Below are 12,938 nucleotides of genomic sequence, written 5' to 3' on the forward strand. Positions count from 1 at the left end.
TGAAAAATTACCTGGACTAGAAGGGGGTGAAACAGTTCAGTCATCGAGTGGATAACTGAATTATCAGGTTCAAGTGAACTGGCCTCTTTAACAGTATTAGTAAAAACTGTTGAAATGTGATATCTGGGTAATAAATGTCAATTTGCTATTTTCTAGAAATGTCTTGTCTTTACCAGGTACTGTATATACAGTATTTTAGTAATTATGAGAAAAGTTCTGTTCTTTTAGAGCAGTGGTTTCCGAACTGTGGCCCAGGGGGTCTTTATCTTGTTTTTATCTGGCCCTCGGAGCAGTATTTCATCCACTGACACCAAAACTGGGGCATAATTCCCCCCAACTGACACCAATGAAGGGGCACAATTCCTCCCAATGACACAAATGGTGAGGCCCAATTCCTCCCAATGACACCAATGGTGGGGCACAATTCCTCCCAATCACACCAATGATGGGGCACAGTTCTGCCCAATGACACCAACAATTGGGCCCAATAACACCAATGATGGGACACAATTCCTCCCAATGAAACCAATGATGGAGCACGATTCCCCAATGACACAACGAAGGGGCACAGTTCCTATCATTAGCACCAAAAATGGGGCACTGTTTACTCCCATTGATACTGGAACATTTTCTATTCCCAGGAAGAATTTCTCCCTCTCAAAAACAAGTTTTGGTCATTAAATTTACTGAGTGGTCAAAATTAAAGTGAAACTGTCTGTTGAAAACAGATACCACAAGATACTTTCTGTTGATTTTTGTTGGCCAGAACGCTCTCCTATTTGCACCTCTCTGAAATTAGCTTTATTTTGTAATTTCCCCGCCAACTGCCATTTTCTTGTCTTATGAGAATGCCTCAATAAAGGCACATTTTGAAACAGTGGAATAGTGGAAGGGCTTAAAGCTGAATTCCAGAATGGTCACAAATTTTAATTTTAAACTTCTTTTCAGAATGTTCAAATAATATAAACATTACAGCAAAATAAAAATAATATAAATTACAGCATTCCCAGGATATTTTTTTAAGTTGATGTGACATCACTGTAAGCTCCCCGTTCATTCATCAAAGTCCAGCAGACTGGAGGAGGGATCTTTGATGTACCATATGTCATTAAAGCCCCCCCCCCCCCCAGTGGATCTAGTGGGAACAATATTTTTCATGATTCTTGGCAAATGCAATGTAGTCAGAGCTGTGGGTGGTGACTGGGCTGTTCCTTGCTCTCAGGAAACCACCTACATGTTCACTGTGGTATTCTGTACTGCTAGCATGTTGCACAGAGGCATAATTATAGGGGTTGCAATTGCAACCCGACTCCATGTTTCAGGGGACCCATGCGGCTCCCCTGTCATATTTGGTTTTACACTTGGATAGGAGGGACAGCGGGGGTGGCAAATAGAGGAACTGATGCACTCCATTTTCCTCTTGCAGCCACTGTAAGCCAGCTTCTCCTCCTCTCCCTCCTGCTGGCATTTCAGTAGCTGCAGAAGCAAAATGGAGAGCAAAGTTCCTCTATTTGCCACCCCCCCTTCCTGTCCAGGTTACTTATTTTCTGTTACCCCTAGGTCCCCTTGTGTGCTCCCCTGCCCCTCCTCACCCCCCAGTGCTGCCAGATTCCCTCCTCTCCCGCCGGTTGCTGTGGGGGATGCTTTCAGAATGGAGATCAGGGGAAGAGACAATAAATATGTCATTTACTAGCCCCTTCCATTTCTGAATGAACACAGTGAGTGATTGGCATCTCTTCTGTGTCCATTCATAACTGAGGCATAGTGAACTGTTTACTATGCTTCTGTTTGTGTATGAACAGGAAGCTCTGTACAGAACTAATCCTGTCTATTCATTATGTGTGGCTGCATAGATGGATGTTTTAAAGGTGAAACATCAGAAGTCTCTTTAGACACTTGATATTTCACCAAAGCCCCCAATGGGGCTTCTAAAAAAAATAAAAAAATATTACAAATAAAGTTGTAAAATAAATAAATAAATACATAAATAAAATAATTAAAGAATAAAATAAAAATTAAAAAAACTACTGACCCCATCCACTGCTCTACTGACCCCATCCACTTCCCTACTGACCCCATCCACTGCCCTGCTGACAAGGTCCACTGCCATACTGACTCCATCCACTGCCCTTCTGACCCCATCCACTGCCCTACTGACAAGGTCCACTGCCATACTGACTCCATCCACTGCCCTACTGACCACATCCACTGCATTACTGGCAAAGTCCACCGCCATACTGATACCGTCCACTGCTCTACTAACTGACACCATTCATAGTCCTACTGACACCAGTGGCAGAACTACCAGAGTCACAAAAGTTGCACTTGCGACCGGGCCCTGGTTTTCCGCCACTGTAGGGAGGCCCCAAGAGAGCAGGAAAGGGGCCTCCTGCAGAACATATGAAAGGGTTCTGCTGTGAGATTGTAATAAAGGGCCCACAATGGAAGTAAAGGGCCCCAGGCTTGAAGGGAAGAGCCCCGATTTCTTGCACCAGGGCCTTAGTTATGCCTCTGGTGCAGGGACGGACTGACAACTCATGGGACCCCCGGGCACTAGGGGATCATGGGGCCCCTGTGTCCTTGCCAAAACTCAAAAAAGCCTATGAAAAAAGGTACCATGGGCATCTCATGGGGCCCCCTACTGACCCTGGGCTCTCAGGCAGTGCCCGAGTTTCCAAATGGTCAGTCTGCCCCTGCTCTGGTGTCACCACCTACTGTTCTAGTGAATTGGGGTGCTAGTCTAAATGAATGACACCCTACTAATCTAAGTGCTGAGAGTCAATGTGCATTACAGTAACACAAGATAAAAAAAAAAGCATTTTTTTTCTATACATCACTACCACAAAATATTGTGAAGCCAGCCTTAATATTACTGAAAGGCTCACTTAAACTACTTTGCCTCTCCTATGTGCTCACAAGAACTTTTATCATTACTTAAGATAACAAGATAATACATATATATTTTTTATGGACAAACAATGCTTTCTTTTCATGATATTGTCTTGCAACAATTATTTATTTTTTTTAGAAATCCTTATACAATAAAATGCAAAACTAAACAAAACACAATTTTTCTTTTTTGAGCAGTGTTTAAAAATACATTTTTTTAGTTTAAAAATAGTGTTACTGCACATAAAAGTGCACATTTTATTCTGTAATTTGTCCTGTTAAAAATTATACTAAAATTATGATTCTGGTACAAAGTATTGCAAAGTTATTCACAAATGAAACAAAGTGGGTTTTTTTAATTTATGCACTTTTTCAAATGGGAACTGTGTAAATATGTATTAAATGTGTAGAAATATTAGCAAACAAAACAAAAAAAAGTTAAAATATTAATAGGTAATACAATAGAAAAAAAAAATCAGCAGAAAAATAAATGTTGAATAGAGAAGGAGAATAAGGAGTTAATTAGGGCTGATTAGAATGAGCTAAGTGTTAACAAGGGGTTAAATAGAGGAACATTTTATTAAACAAAAATGTTTAACTGACATCATTTGCAAATTTAGGATTATCCCTTTGATCTGTAGATGAGTGAACAGAATGAAACAACAGTATTAACCGCTTTCCTGTCGCCCTGGAGCAGATATACTGCTACAGGGCGGCAGAGGTGCACAAAATCACGTATGTATACGTGATTTTGCATCTCCGGGTAGGGGGCATGAGCGAGCCATGCATGCGCCCTACCCGCGTCGCCATTCACGGCTGCGGCTGTCAATCACTGGGTCCCGGCCGGTGATTACCCACCAGCACCTGGTGATTACCGAGCATCTCCAACGGGGAGGAGGACTGTTTCTTTTACTAACAGTTCTCCCTGTCAGCACAGCCATCCAGAGCAGTGTGATTACAGTGAAGCACACACAACCCGCCCCCTAGTAAAACACTCCCTGCACACAGTTAACCCTTTGATTGGCCATTATGTTAACCCCTTCCTGCCCAGTGCCATTAGTACAGTGTCAGTGCTTTTTTTGTGTATTGGGGTCACTGGGGATGTCAGTGACACCAAGTCAGTTCCCCCCATTGTCAGAATATCCACCACAGTCCCGCTATAAGTTGCTGATCGCGGCCATTACTAGTATTAAAGATTTGGAAAGGTAAAAAGGCAGGTGGACTCACTTGAAGAAGTCATCTTTGCAGTATACATTCCCAGCCCGAGAGAAGCAGCGCTCAGCTAAGGGCACCTGGCACTCACAGCACTTGAGGCATGCACTATGCCAGTGACGATCCAGAACCTTTAGGATGAATTTATCCAAAATGTGTTCATTACATCCAGAGCAGCGTGGGATCTCTGTGGAAAGACAAAGCATATGTAAATTATTATCACTAACAGTAGGTTTGTGGTAGCATTAGTATTATAGCACTCATCATTTCCCTCCTGCTTTACACAGTGGTGGGGAGTTGTGGTAATCCTTTTGATTACTGACACCCATGACTTTCACAATTTTCATGGCTGGTTAACCACTTCCTGTCAGGACACTTTTACCCCCTTCCTGTCCAGGGCAATTTTCAGCTTTCAGCGCTATCACACTTTGAATGATAATTGCGCAGTCATGCAACACTGTACCCATATTAAATTTTTACAATTTTTTTGAGACAGATAAAGATTTATTTTGGTGGTATTTATTCACCGCTGGGATTTTTATTTTTTTTGCTATGTAAATGAAAATGTCCCAAAATTTTGAAAGTGTTTTTCTTATAAAATTTAGCAAATAAATAATCTCTCATCATAAATATTGGCCGAAATGTATTCCTTTATCTTTTTAGTAAAAAAAAATAAGCCAGATTAGTTTATAACCAAAAACTATAATTTTTAAACATTTCTTTTACATTTTTATTTTTTTTTATATTATTATTTATGGGGGGGGGGGGTTCCCATACTGTCACCCTAGCAGTACAGTGTCACCATGGTAACACTGTACTACTTGTGGTGGTGATGAAGATTTTTTTTTTTTCTTACAGTGATTGCTTTTACACCCATATAGGATGTAAAAGCAATCATTTCTCTCTCTCTCTGTCTGTATTCTTGCAGCCATTGAGAACTACTGAGTGAGCTGTGATTGGTCACAGCTTGTCACATGGTACAAGGCTGTTGTGAATAGCCTTGTACCATGTGACCTCTGTGATCATTCACAGATTTCACACGTAGTAAGCAATGATGTCACAAGTGACATCTTGCTTACTACTTTGCATGTGATCACTGATTGGCCAATCAGCGATCACATGATCGGGACCTCATACAGAGGTCCCGTCCGACGATCGGTGTTTCACTGTGTGTGTTTCACAGCGGGCACCGGATCGTGGTGCTGCGCGCACAGCTAGAAAGGGTGGGTGCTGTTTATGAACAGCAACCCGCCCCTGGAGTGCAACCGTCCTGCCGTTTATAAACAGCAGGCGGACGGCAAGTGGTTAAAAGTAAGTCATGCACTACCCACATGGAAGAAAAATATATTTGAAATATATTTTAAAAATATTCTTCCCAAATATATTGCCATATATTTGAAATGCTACAATTTTGGCCATATTCAGTGTATATATATATATATATATATATATATATATATATATACTGCATGTTGAAATACATTTTTATTACAGATTATATATGAAAAATATTTTTGAAAATACATTTCAAAGATACTGTATACTGTATGTACAAATCTACACTTTTGGAATGCATTTACAAATATATGTAAAAAATATATGTTAAAATTACTTTTTAAAAATATATATTTTTTAAAATATATTCTTCAAATTTTTTTATTGACATATATTTTGAAATATATTGAATATGGCCAAAATTGTAGCATTTCAAATATATGGCAATATATTTGGGAAGAATATTTTTAAAATATATTTCAAATATATTTTTCTTCCATATGGGTATATTTAGCAGTGGAACCTGCATAACCTAAACTAGACACACACACAGAATCAGATTTTGTTTCCGATGTAATCTTCCAGAACCAGGGGCGGACTGACCATTTGAAAACTCGGGCACTGCCCAAGGGCCCAGGGTCAGTAGGGGGCCCCATGAGATGCCCCTTGTACCTTTTTCATAGGCTTTTTTGAGTTTGGGCAAGGACACAGGGGCCCCATGATCCCCTATTGCCCGGGGGCCCCATGAGTTGTCAGTCCGCCCCTGTCCAGAACAACAGTCCATTCAAATTATAGCCAGGCTATAAAATAGAACTGAACACACACTGCTTGGTAAATTGGGTAGATCAGACAGATCAAATCTAATACTAAATCTGGCTGTGTTTGACCATCATTTTAGTGTTTATCTTGACAGAACGTAAGTTGGCCATACACAGCTCTAACTATAGATGATGTCTGTAAAATAGTTGAAATTTGGGTCATGGATGGCCCTGCTGACACCACCTGGCTTGACAAAGCTTCAGTCACTTTTTTGGGCATTCTAACAGCTGCAGATGCCAGCATTCAGAATACAATAGTCAGTAGCTGGAGATTCAGTCATCCACCCTATTTAATGTGGATGGAGGATTTGTGCAGTTTTCTCTGGTTCATCCTGTGGAGCTAACAAGAAAACCTAAACGTGTATGGCCAGCTTTAGTTCTGGATACTGCAAGTGTTGAAAACCCTTTTGGGTTTTCCTTGATTTCTTTTTTAGAATCTTTTATTTGCATGTTTACAAAGAAAATGAACAAATGCAAAAAAAGCATAAAAAAACAATGGTTTCATAAAGATAGACAGTCTGTAGTGAAGAAAATGCAGATAGAGTTCCATATTACAGGGTACAAAGGAGCATCCATGCAGAATGTTATTGGATATCATTATAGGAAAGCTCAAACTTTTTCATGATGAATATCAAATAAATGTCTGTTATGTCAGAAAGTACAACCGTCTGTCTCAGAATGTACCGTATATACTCGAGTATAAGCCGAGTTTTTCAGCACATTTTTTGTGCTGAAAAACGGCCCCCTCGGCTTATACTCGAGTCAACATCTGCAGATGTCTAGCAGGGGGCGCTGCTTCTAAAGCCAGTGCTTCTCAAATAGTGGGGCGCGAGGCTCCGTCAAGGGGGGCGCGTACAGGGGTGGGCAGAGGGCTGCTGTCTCTTACCTGGCTCCCACGATGATCCATCCAGGAAGCGCTGCTCCTTCCGTCACTCCGGCCACTCCCTCACTCCTGCCGCTCAGCTCCGCCTCCTCACCGGTGATTGGCCGCCAGAACTGTAGCTCAGGAAAGGTACACAGGCGGCCAATCACGGGCGAGGAGGCGGAGCCGAGCGGACCCGCGAAAATCGAGTGAGGGAAAAGCCGGTAAGTGTGCAGTGCAGAGGTGCTGCTGCAACCACATATGCTGGCTGCAGCAGCACCATACTGCAACAGGGGTCAGCAAGTGTCATTGGTGTCAGTGGGAGGAATAGTGCCGCATCATTGGTGTCACTGATACTAATGATGGGGCATTATTCCTCCCACTGACACCAACGATGGGGCACTATTCCTCCCACTGACACCAACGATGGGGCACTATTCCTCCCACTGACACCAATGATGGGGCACTATTCCTACCACTGATACTAATGATGGGGCATTATTCCTCCCACTGACACCAACAATGGGGCACTATTCCTCCCACTGATACTAATGATGGGGCATTATTCCTCCCACTGACACCAACGATGGGGCACTATTCCTCCCACTGACACCAATGATGGGGCACTATTCCTCCCCACTGACACCAATGATGGGGCACTATTCCTCCCACTGATACCAATGATGGGGCACTATTCCTCCCACTGACACCAATGATGGGGCACTATTCCTCCCACTGATACCAATGATGGGGCACTATTCCTCCCACTGACACCAATGATAGGGCACTATTCCTCCCACTGATACCAATGATGGGGCACTATTCCTCCCACTGACACCAATGATGGGGCACTATTCCTCCCACTGATACCAATGATGGGGCACTATTCCTCCCACTGATACCAATGATGGGGCACTATTCATTCCACTGACACCAATGATGGGGCACTATTCCTCCCACTGACACCAATGATGGGGCACTATTCCTCCCACTGACACCAATGATGGGGCACTATTCCTCCCACTGATACCCTCGGCTTATACTCGAGTCAATAGTTTTTCCCAGTTTTTTGTGGTAAAATTAGGTACCTCGGCTTATATTCGGGTCGGCTTAAACTCGAGTATATACGGTAATGAAAAACCAGAGTGGGGAAGGGGAGTAAGGAATGAAAAAGGAAGGTGGGGATGGAGAAGTGAAAACAAGGATAAGGTATAAAACAAACAAACGTGAAAACTTCATGGAGGGGTAAGCCTCCAGACTGACTTCACTCACTAATACAGAGGCAACATTCACCTACTGAACATAAATATTAAGATTGTTCTTGGCTTGCATCCAGGTTGCCCATGTTTTATAAATGTGTCATACATCTCAACAAGTGTGTACCCATTAGTCAGATTCCATAATAGAGTTAACCTTTTAATCCAATCCTCGGAATTGAGGATCTTGAATTGCTTCCAGAACAAAGGGAACAGACCTTTAGCCATGTTCAGTAGTGGTAGGTGAGGGAACACACTCTTCTTATATTTCTTAATAGACAGAGGAAAAGTGTGTGGCAGACAAAAATTTGGGTCTTCCTTAATTGGGACAGTAGTGATTTTAGAAATCGGTTTCCTGATCTCAATCAAGAACAGACTGATTTTGGAACAATCCCACCATATGTGTAGTTGAGAACCCTGTGAACCACAACTCCTCCAACCCCTGTTCTCAGAAACACTTAATTTAATGTATACCTCTACCATGTGCTCAGAACCCAAAGAACCTAACTATAAACTAGTAACAAGATGGTATAGGGCAGCGTTTTTCAACCACTGTGCCGCGGCACACTAGTGTGCCGTGAGATATTGTCTGGTGTGCCGTGGGAAAAATTCCAATTTCATCTGTAACATGTGGCTTCGGCTCACAAATAGACCAATCATTAGAATCTAATGATTCAGTGGTCGGCAAGCCGCGGCTCGCGAGCCACATGCGGCTCTTTACCCAGTCTAATGCGGCTCTTCTGTGTGCCGGGCGCCTGCTCCCCTCCCTCCTCTCGGTCGGCCGCTCCCCTGCCTCCTCTCGGTTGGCAGCCCCAAAAGTCCGCGCGGACCTTTTAATCCGGCTTGCGGATGTGGCTGTCAGGATGTGTGTAGGCGGGGCAGCGTGCCGAACGTGAGGGGAGGGGAGCTAGGCTCCTCTCACAGTCCGCCCTGAAGACCCGAACGGCGCGGGAAGACAGCGAGAGGAACGCAAAAGGTAAGTGAATTGACACGGGGGACTTGGCTTACTAGAAGGGGGGGGGGGGAATAGTACTGTGGGGGATGAAATACTATATGAGGGATGAATTACTTTATGAGGGATGAAATACTATATGGGGGGATGAAATACTATATGGGGGATGAATTACTATATGAGGGATGAAATACTATATGGGGGGATGAAATACTATATGAGGGATGAAATACTATATGGGGGATGAATTACTATATGAGGGATGAATTACTGTATGAGGGATGAAATACTATATGGGGGGATGAAATAATTATAAAATAATTTCTTTGTGTTTGATTACTATTCAAGAGAATTACTTTATATATAGTCAATATAGGCACAGAGGTAATTTTTTTTAACATTTTCTAATGGTGGTGTGCCTCGTGATTTTTTTCATGAAAAAAGTGTGCCTTTGCACAAAAAAGGTTGAAAAACACTGGTATAGGGTCCTCAGAACATTGGCATTAATGTATCATTCCATTTCAGATATTTGTTGGAACATTGGCATTAATGTATCCTTCCATTTCAGATAGATGTTGGAACATTGGCATTAATGTATCCTTCCATTTCAGACAGATTTTTGTCCACTTGTGGAGAATTCCCTTAATTTCCTGTTCAGTAGACAAAGTAGAAAGTTAATAGAAATTTCTCCAAAGTGAGCTGACATTAATTGGCATTAATGTATCTGAAATGGACATCTATCTGAAATGGAAGGATACATTAATGCCAATGTTCTGAGGACCCTATACCATCTTGTTACTAGTTTATAGTTAAGTTCTTTAGGTTCCGAGCACATGGTAGAGGTATACGTTGAATGAAGTGTTCCTGAGAACATTCCATCTCACTCTATAAGGTCTATAAGGCCTTTCATTGTCTCAAACTTTGTGGAGAGTCGAAAGCAGCCCTCCAGAGATTCCACCCATAGAGAGCCATAAAAATTCGAAAGGGATAGAAAGTCCTGGGCCTTATCTCCCTCAGAGTAGTGCTCACAAAATGTTACAGCTGTGTATTTTTTCAATAAGAAGTTTGGGGCAACTCGCCTCACCATCGACTGCTCAACTGAAACAAGAATAGAAGGGAAATCTTCCAATATGGACACTTCTTCTGGTGACAACAGTATAAGAGGGGATGTCAGCTCACTTTGGAGAAATGTCTATTAACTTTCTGCTTTGTCTACTGAACAGGAAGTTAGGGGAATTCTCCAGAAGAGGACAAAAATACACATTTCCTACTTCCTAATTAAAGAAGATGTACTTTGATCTAGTTCACATTGGCTTCAGGTTGTACACCAGTGTGAACACCAAGCTTTCGCAAAGCATTTTAAGGAGAAGTATGGACTTAAAAAAATAATATACTCACCTAGGTGCAAGCAGCATCGATCTGATCCTGCATCAGTCCCCTGAAAGCTGTGCAGTGAGAACTGAGTGATCAAACATCGCAGATTGCTCAGTTCTCCCCTCTGCTCTGAGCAGAGAACCATGACTGTCAGTCACCGGCTCTCTGGTCTGCCCCTCCAGCACTCACTGGAGCAGTGGAATGTGGACGGGGAGGGAGCAGCTGGCTCAGGTTCTCTTTTGTTTGCTGAGAGGCTAAGCCAGGTGCTGGTCCAGGCTTCTGGGTGGATACCGACCATATTGTCTGGGTCTTTTTAGAGCCTGGACCAGATGAGTGATGTCAGCCAACAGTGGACTTTAGCCTGCTGTTGGCTGAATAAGGGAGATAGGAGTGCAGAGCGAACTGCACTCCTGTGACCTACAGAAGAAGAATAGGCAAAATAACTTTGAAGTTAGTCACAGAAGAATGTCTCATTAAGAACAGGTGGTAAGACATATGCTTGTCCTTGAACTTGTTGCAGGAGCACTGGGACCCATTGCAATTCTCTAGCTGACTTGTTAGACATGTGTTAAGGGCACATGTGTGGTACTAGTCTTGTTCACCTTTTTTCTATAGCAATAGAGATTCAGCATCTGGTTCTAGAGTTTCCAAAATGATAAAACATTTCTGTGGATAATAAACTCCCTATAACCTTAAGAAGACTTTCACAGCTCAAACTTTGCCCTTTGCGTAAAGTAAACCTAAGCTTTGCCCGTGCCAGTCAAATCCACAGGTTCATTTAATTTCTACCCTGGCTACAGGTTTCCTTCATTCCCTCCACTACGTTCGGCTACCATGAGTGAAGAGAAATACCCAGTAATTCTGGGTAAGGGAGACACATGACTAACATCAATACTTCTCACATGACAATGCTGGTGCTTGATGAAAGCCCACCCAGGAACCTTGAAATGGGGGCATGTAGAGAGGACAGTTCTCATCCTTGTGTAAAGGCCAAGTCAGGACTTACAAAGGGCTTGCTCTCTTTGCCCCAGCAACCTAATGGAGTGGCTGGAGAATAAAGGAAGGTAGTATGTGAAGCTACAGGGGGCAGCAGTTATTATTACAGGTACAGGTATAGTACCAATAATATATGCAGCACTTTACATACTGTACATTCATATCAGTCCCTGCCTGCAAGTAGCTTACAATATAAGGTCCCTACCGCATGTGCATACATAAGCGTGCGCACACACACACACACACACATACCCAAACACACACACATGAGCCAATTTAGAAAAGAGCCAATTATCCTACCAGCCTGCCTTTGGAATGTGGGAGGAAATCAGAGAACCTGGAGGAAACCCAAATAAGCACAGGGAGAATGTACAAACCCCAGGCAGATTTCCCACCAGAATATGAGCCAAGAAGCACTGCTATGTACAAATGAGGTAAACCTGTTACTTTACCCTCCATGGGTAAAACACAGATTCAATAGAGGTTTAAAATCAAAGCTGAACTCCAGACAAATGCCTAAATACACAGATTAAACACATATATGGGATTTGTATTTCTCTCTATTCAGTCATTACATTTACGCAGTTCTGCTCCATGGCACTGACATGTTTAACAGGGTAGAAGACCTGATCTTTCTCTGCTGCAGTTTCATTTTCACCTACAGGTCCCTACCACAATCCTGTGATTGGACAGTAAAAGGAGAAGCAGGTAATTGCTCAGTTCTATAACAGTAATTTCAAAGAGCATCTAATTCAACAAAGACAAATTGTGTGATAGTGTAACAAAGTAGGACCACATTTAACTCATTTATCTTTGGTTTAGGGCAGACAGTGTGGTATAACTGCAATCTTTTTACATAGAGCTCTTCAGACTACCCACATCTCTAAGGGCAGAACAGCAAAACATCGTCACGGTGGAATAGCAAGTCACCATTCCCTTAGGAGCTCTAGGCTCATCCAAGACCAGGATACATCCTACTACCAAGCGAACACTCTAGGCCAGTATGAGTACAGGCATACCTTGGTTTACAAACGCCTCGGTTAACGTAATTTTCGATTTACGATAAAAATCCATTGAAAATAATGCCTCAGGTTACTAATTTTGTTTGCAATACAAACGGATGAATTGGTTTTTAATGCATTTACAAATTTTTATCATGTCCCTGTACAGTACTATGCCTTTAAAGTGCACTTTATAAAGAGTTTTGAACAGATAAAATACTTTTTCTTTACTTTTTTCTGACCTCCGGAACAGATTAATTTGTCTTCAACATCATATACATAGTCGCCACTACAGGCACAACT

At 42.3% G+C, this 12,938-nt stretch overlaps 1 protein-coding gene across 1 annotated transcript in view; it reads right to left on the reverse strand.

Annotated features, from left to right (window-relative positions):
* LHX4 (LIM homeobox 4) overlaps positions 1-12,938 on the reverse strand; it is a 102,159-nt gene that overhangs the window by 50,454 nt on the left and 38,767 nt on the right. The window contains exon 2 of the mRNA XM_089671483.1: positions 4,117-4,288. Within this exon, the coding sequence (XP_089527609.1) occupies positions 4,117-4,288 (172 nt within the window). The remainder of the gene's footprint in view (positions 1-4,116; positions 4,289-12,938) is intronic.

This window comes from Staurois parvus, unplaced genomic scaffold (genome assembly GCF_062004578.1).
Source record: "Staurois parvus isolate SC_StPar_1 unplaced genomic scaffold, SC_StPar_1.0 ptg000106l, whole genome shotgun sequence".
Taxonomy (NCBI): Eukaryota; Metazoa; Chordata; class Amphibia; order Anura; family Ranidae; genus Staurois; species Staurois parvus.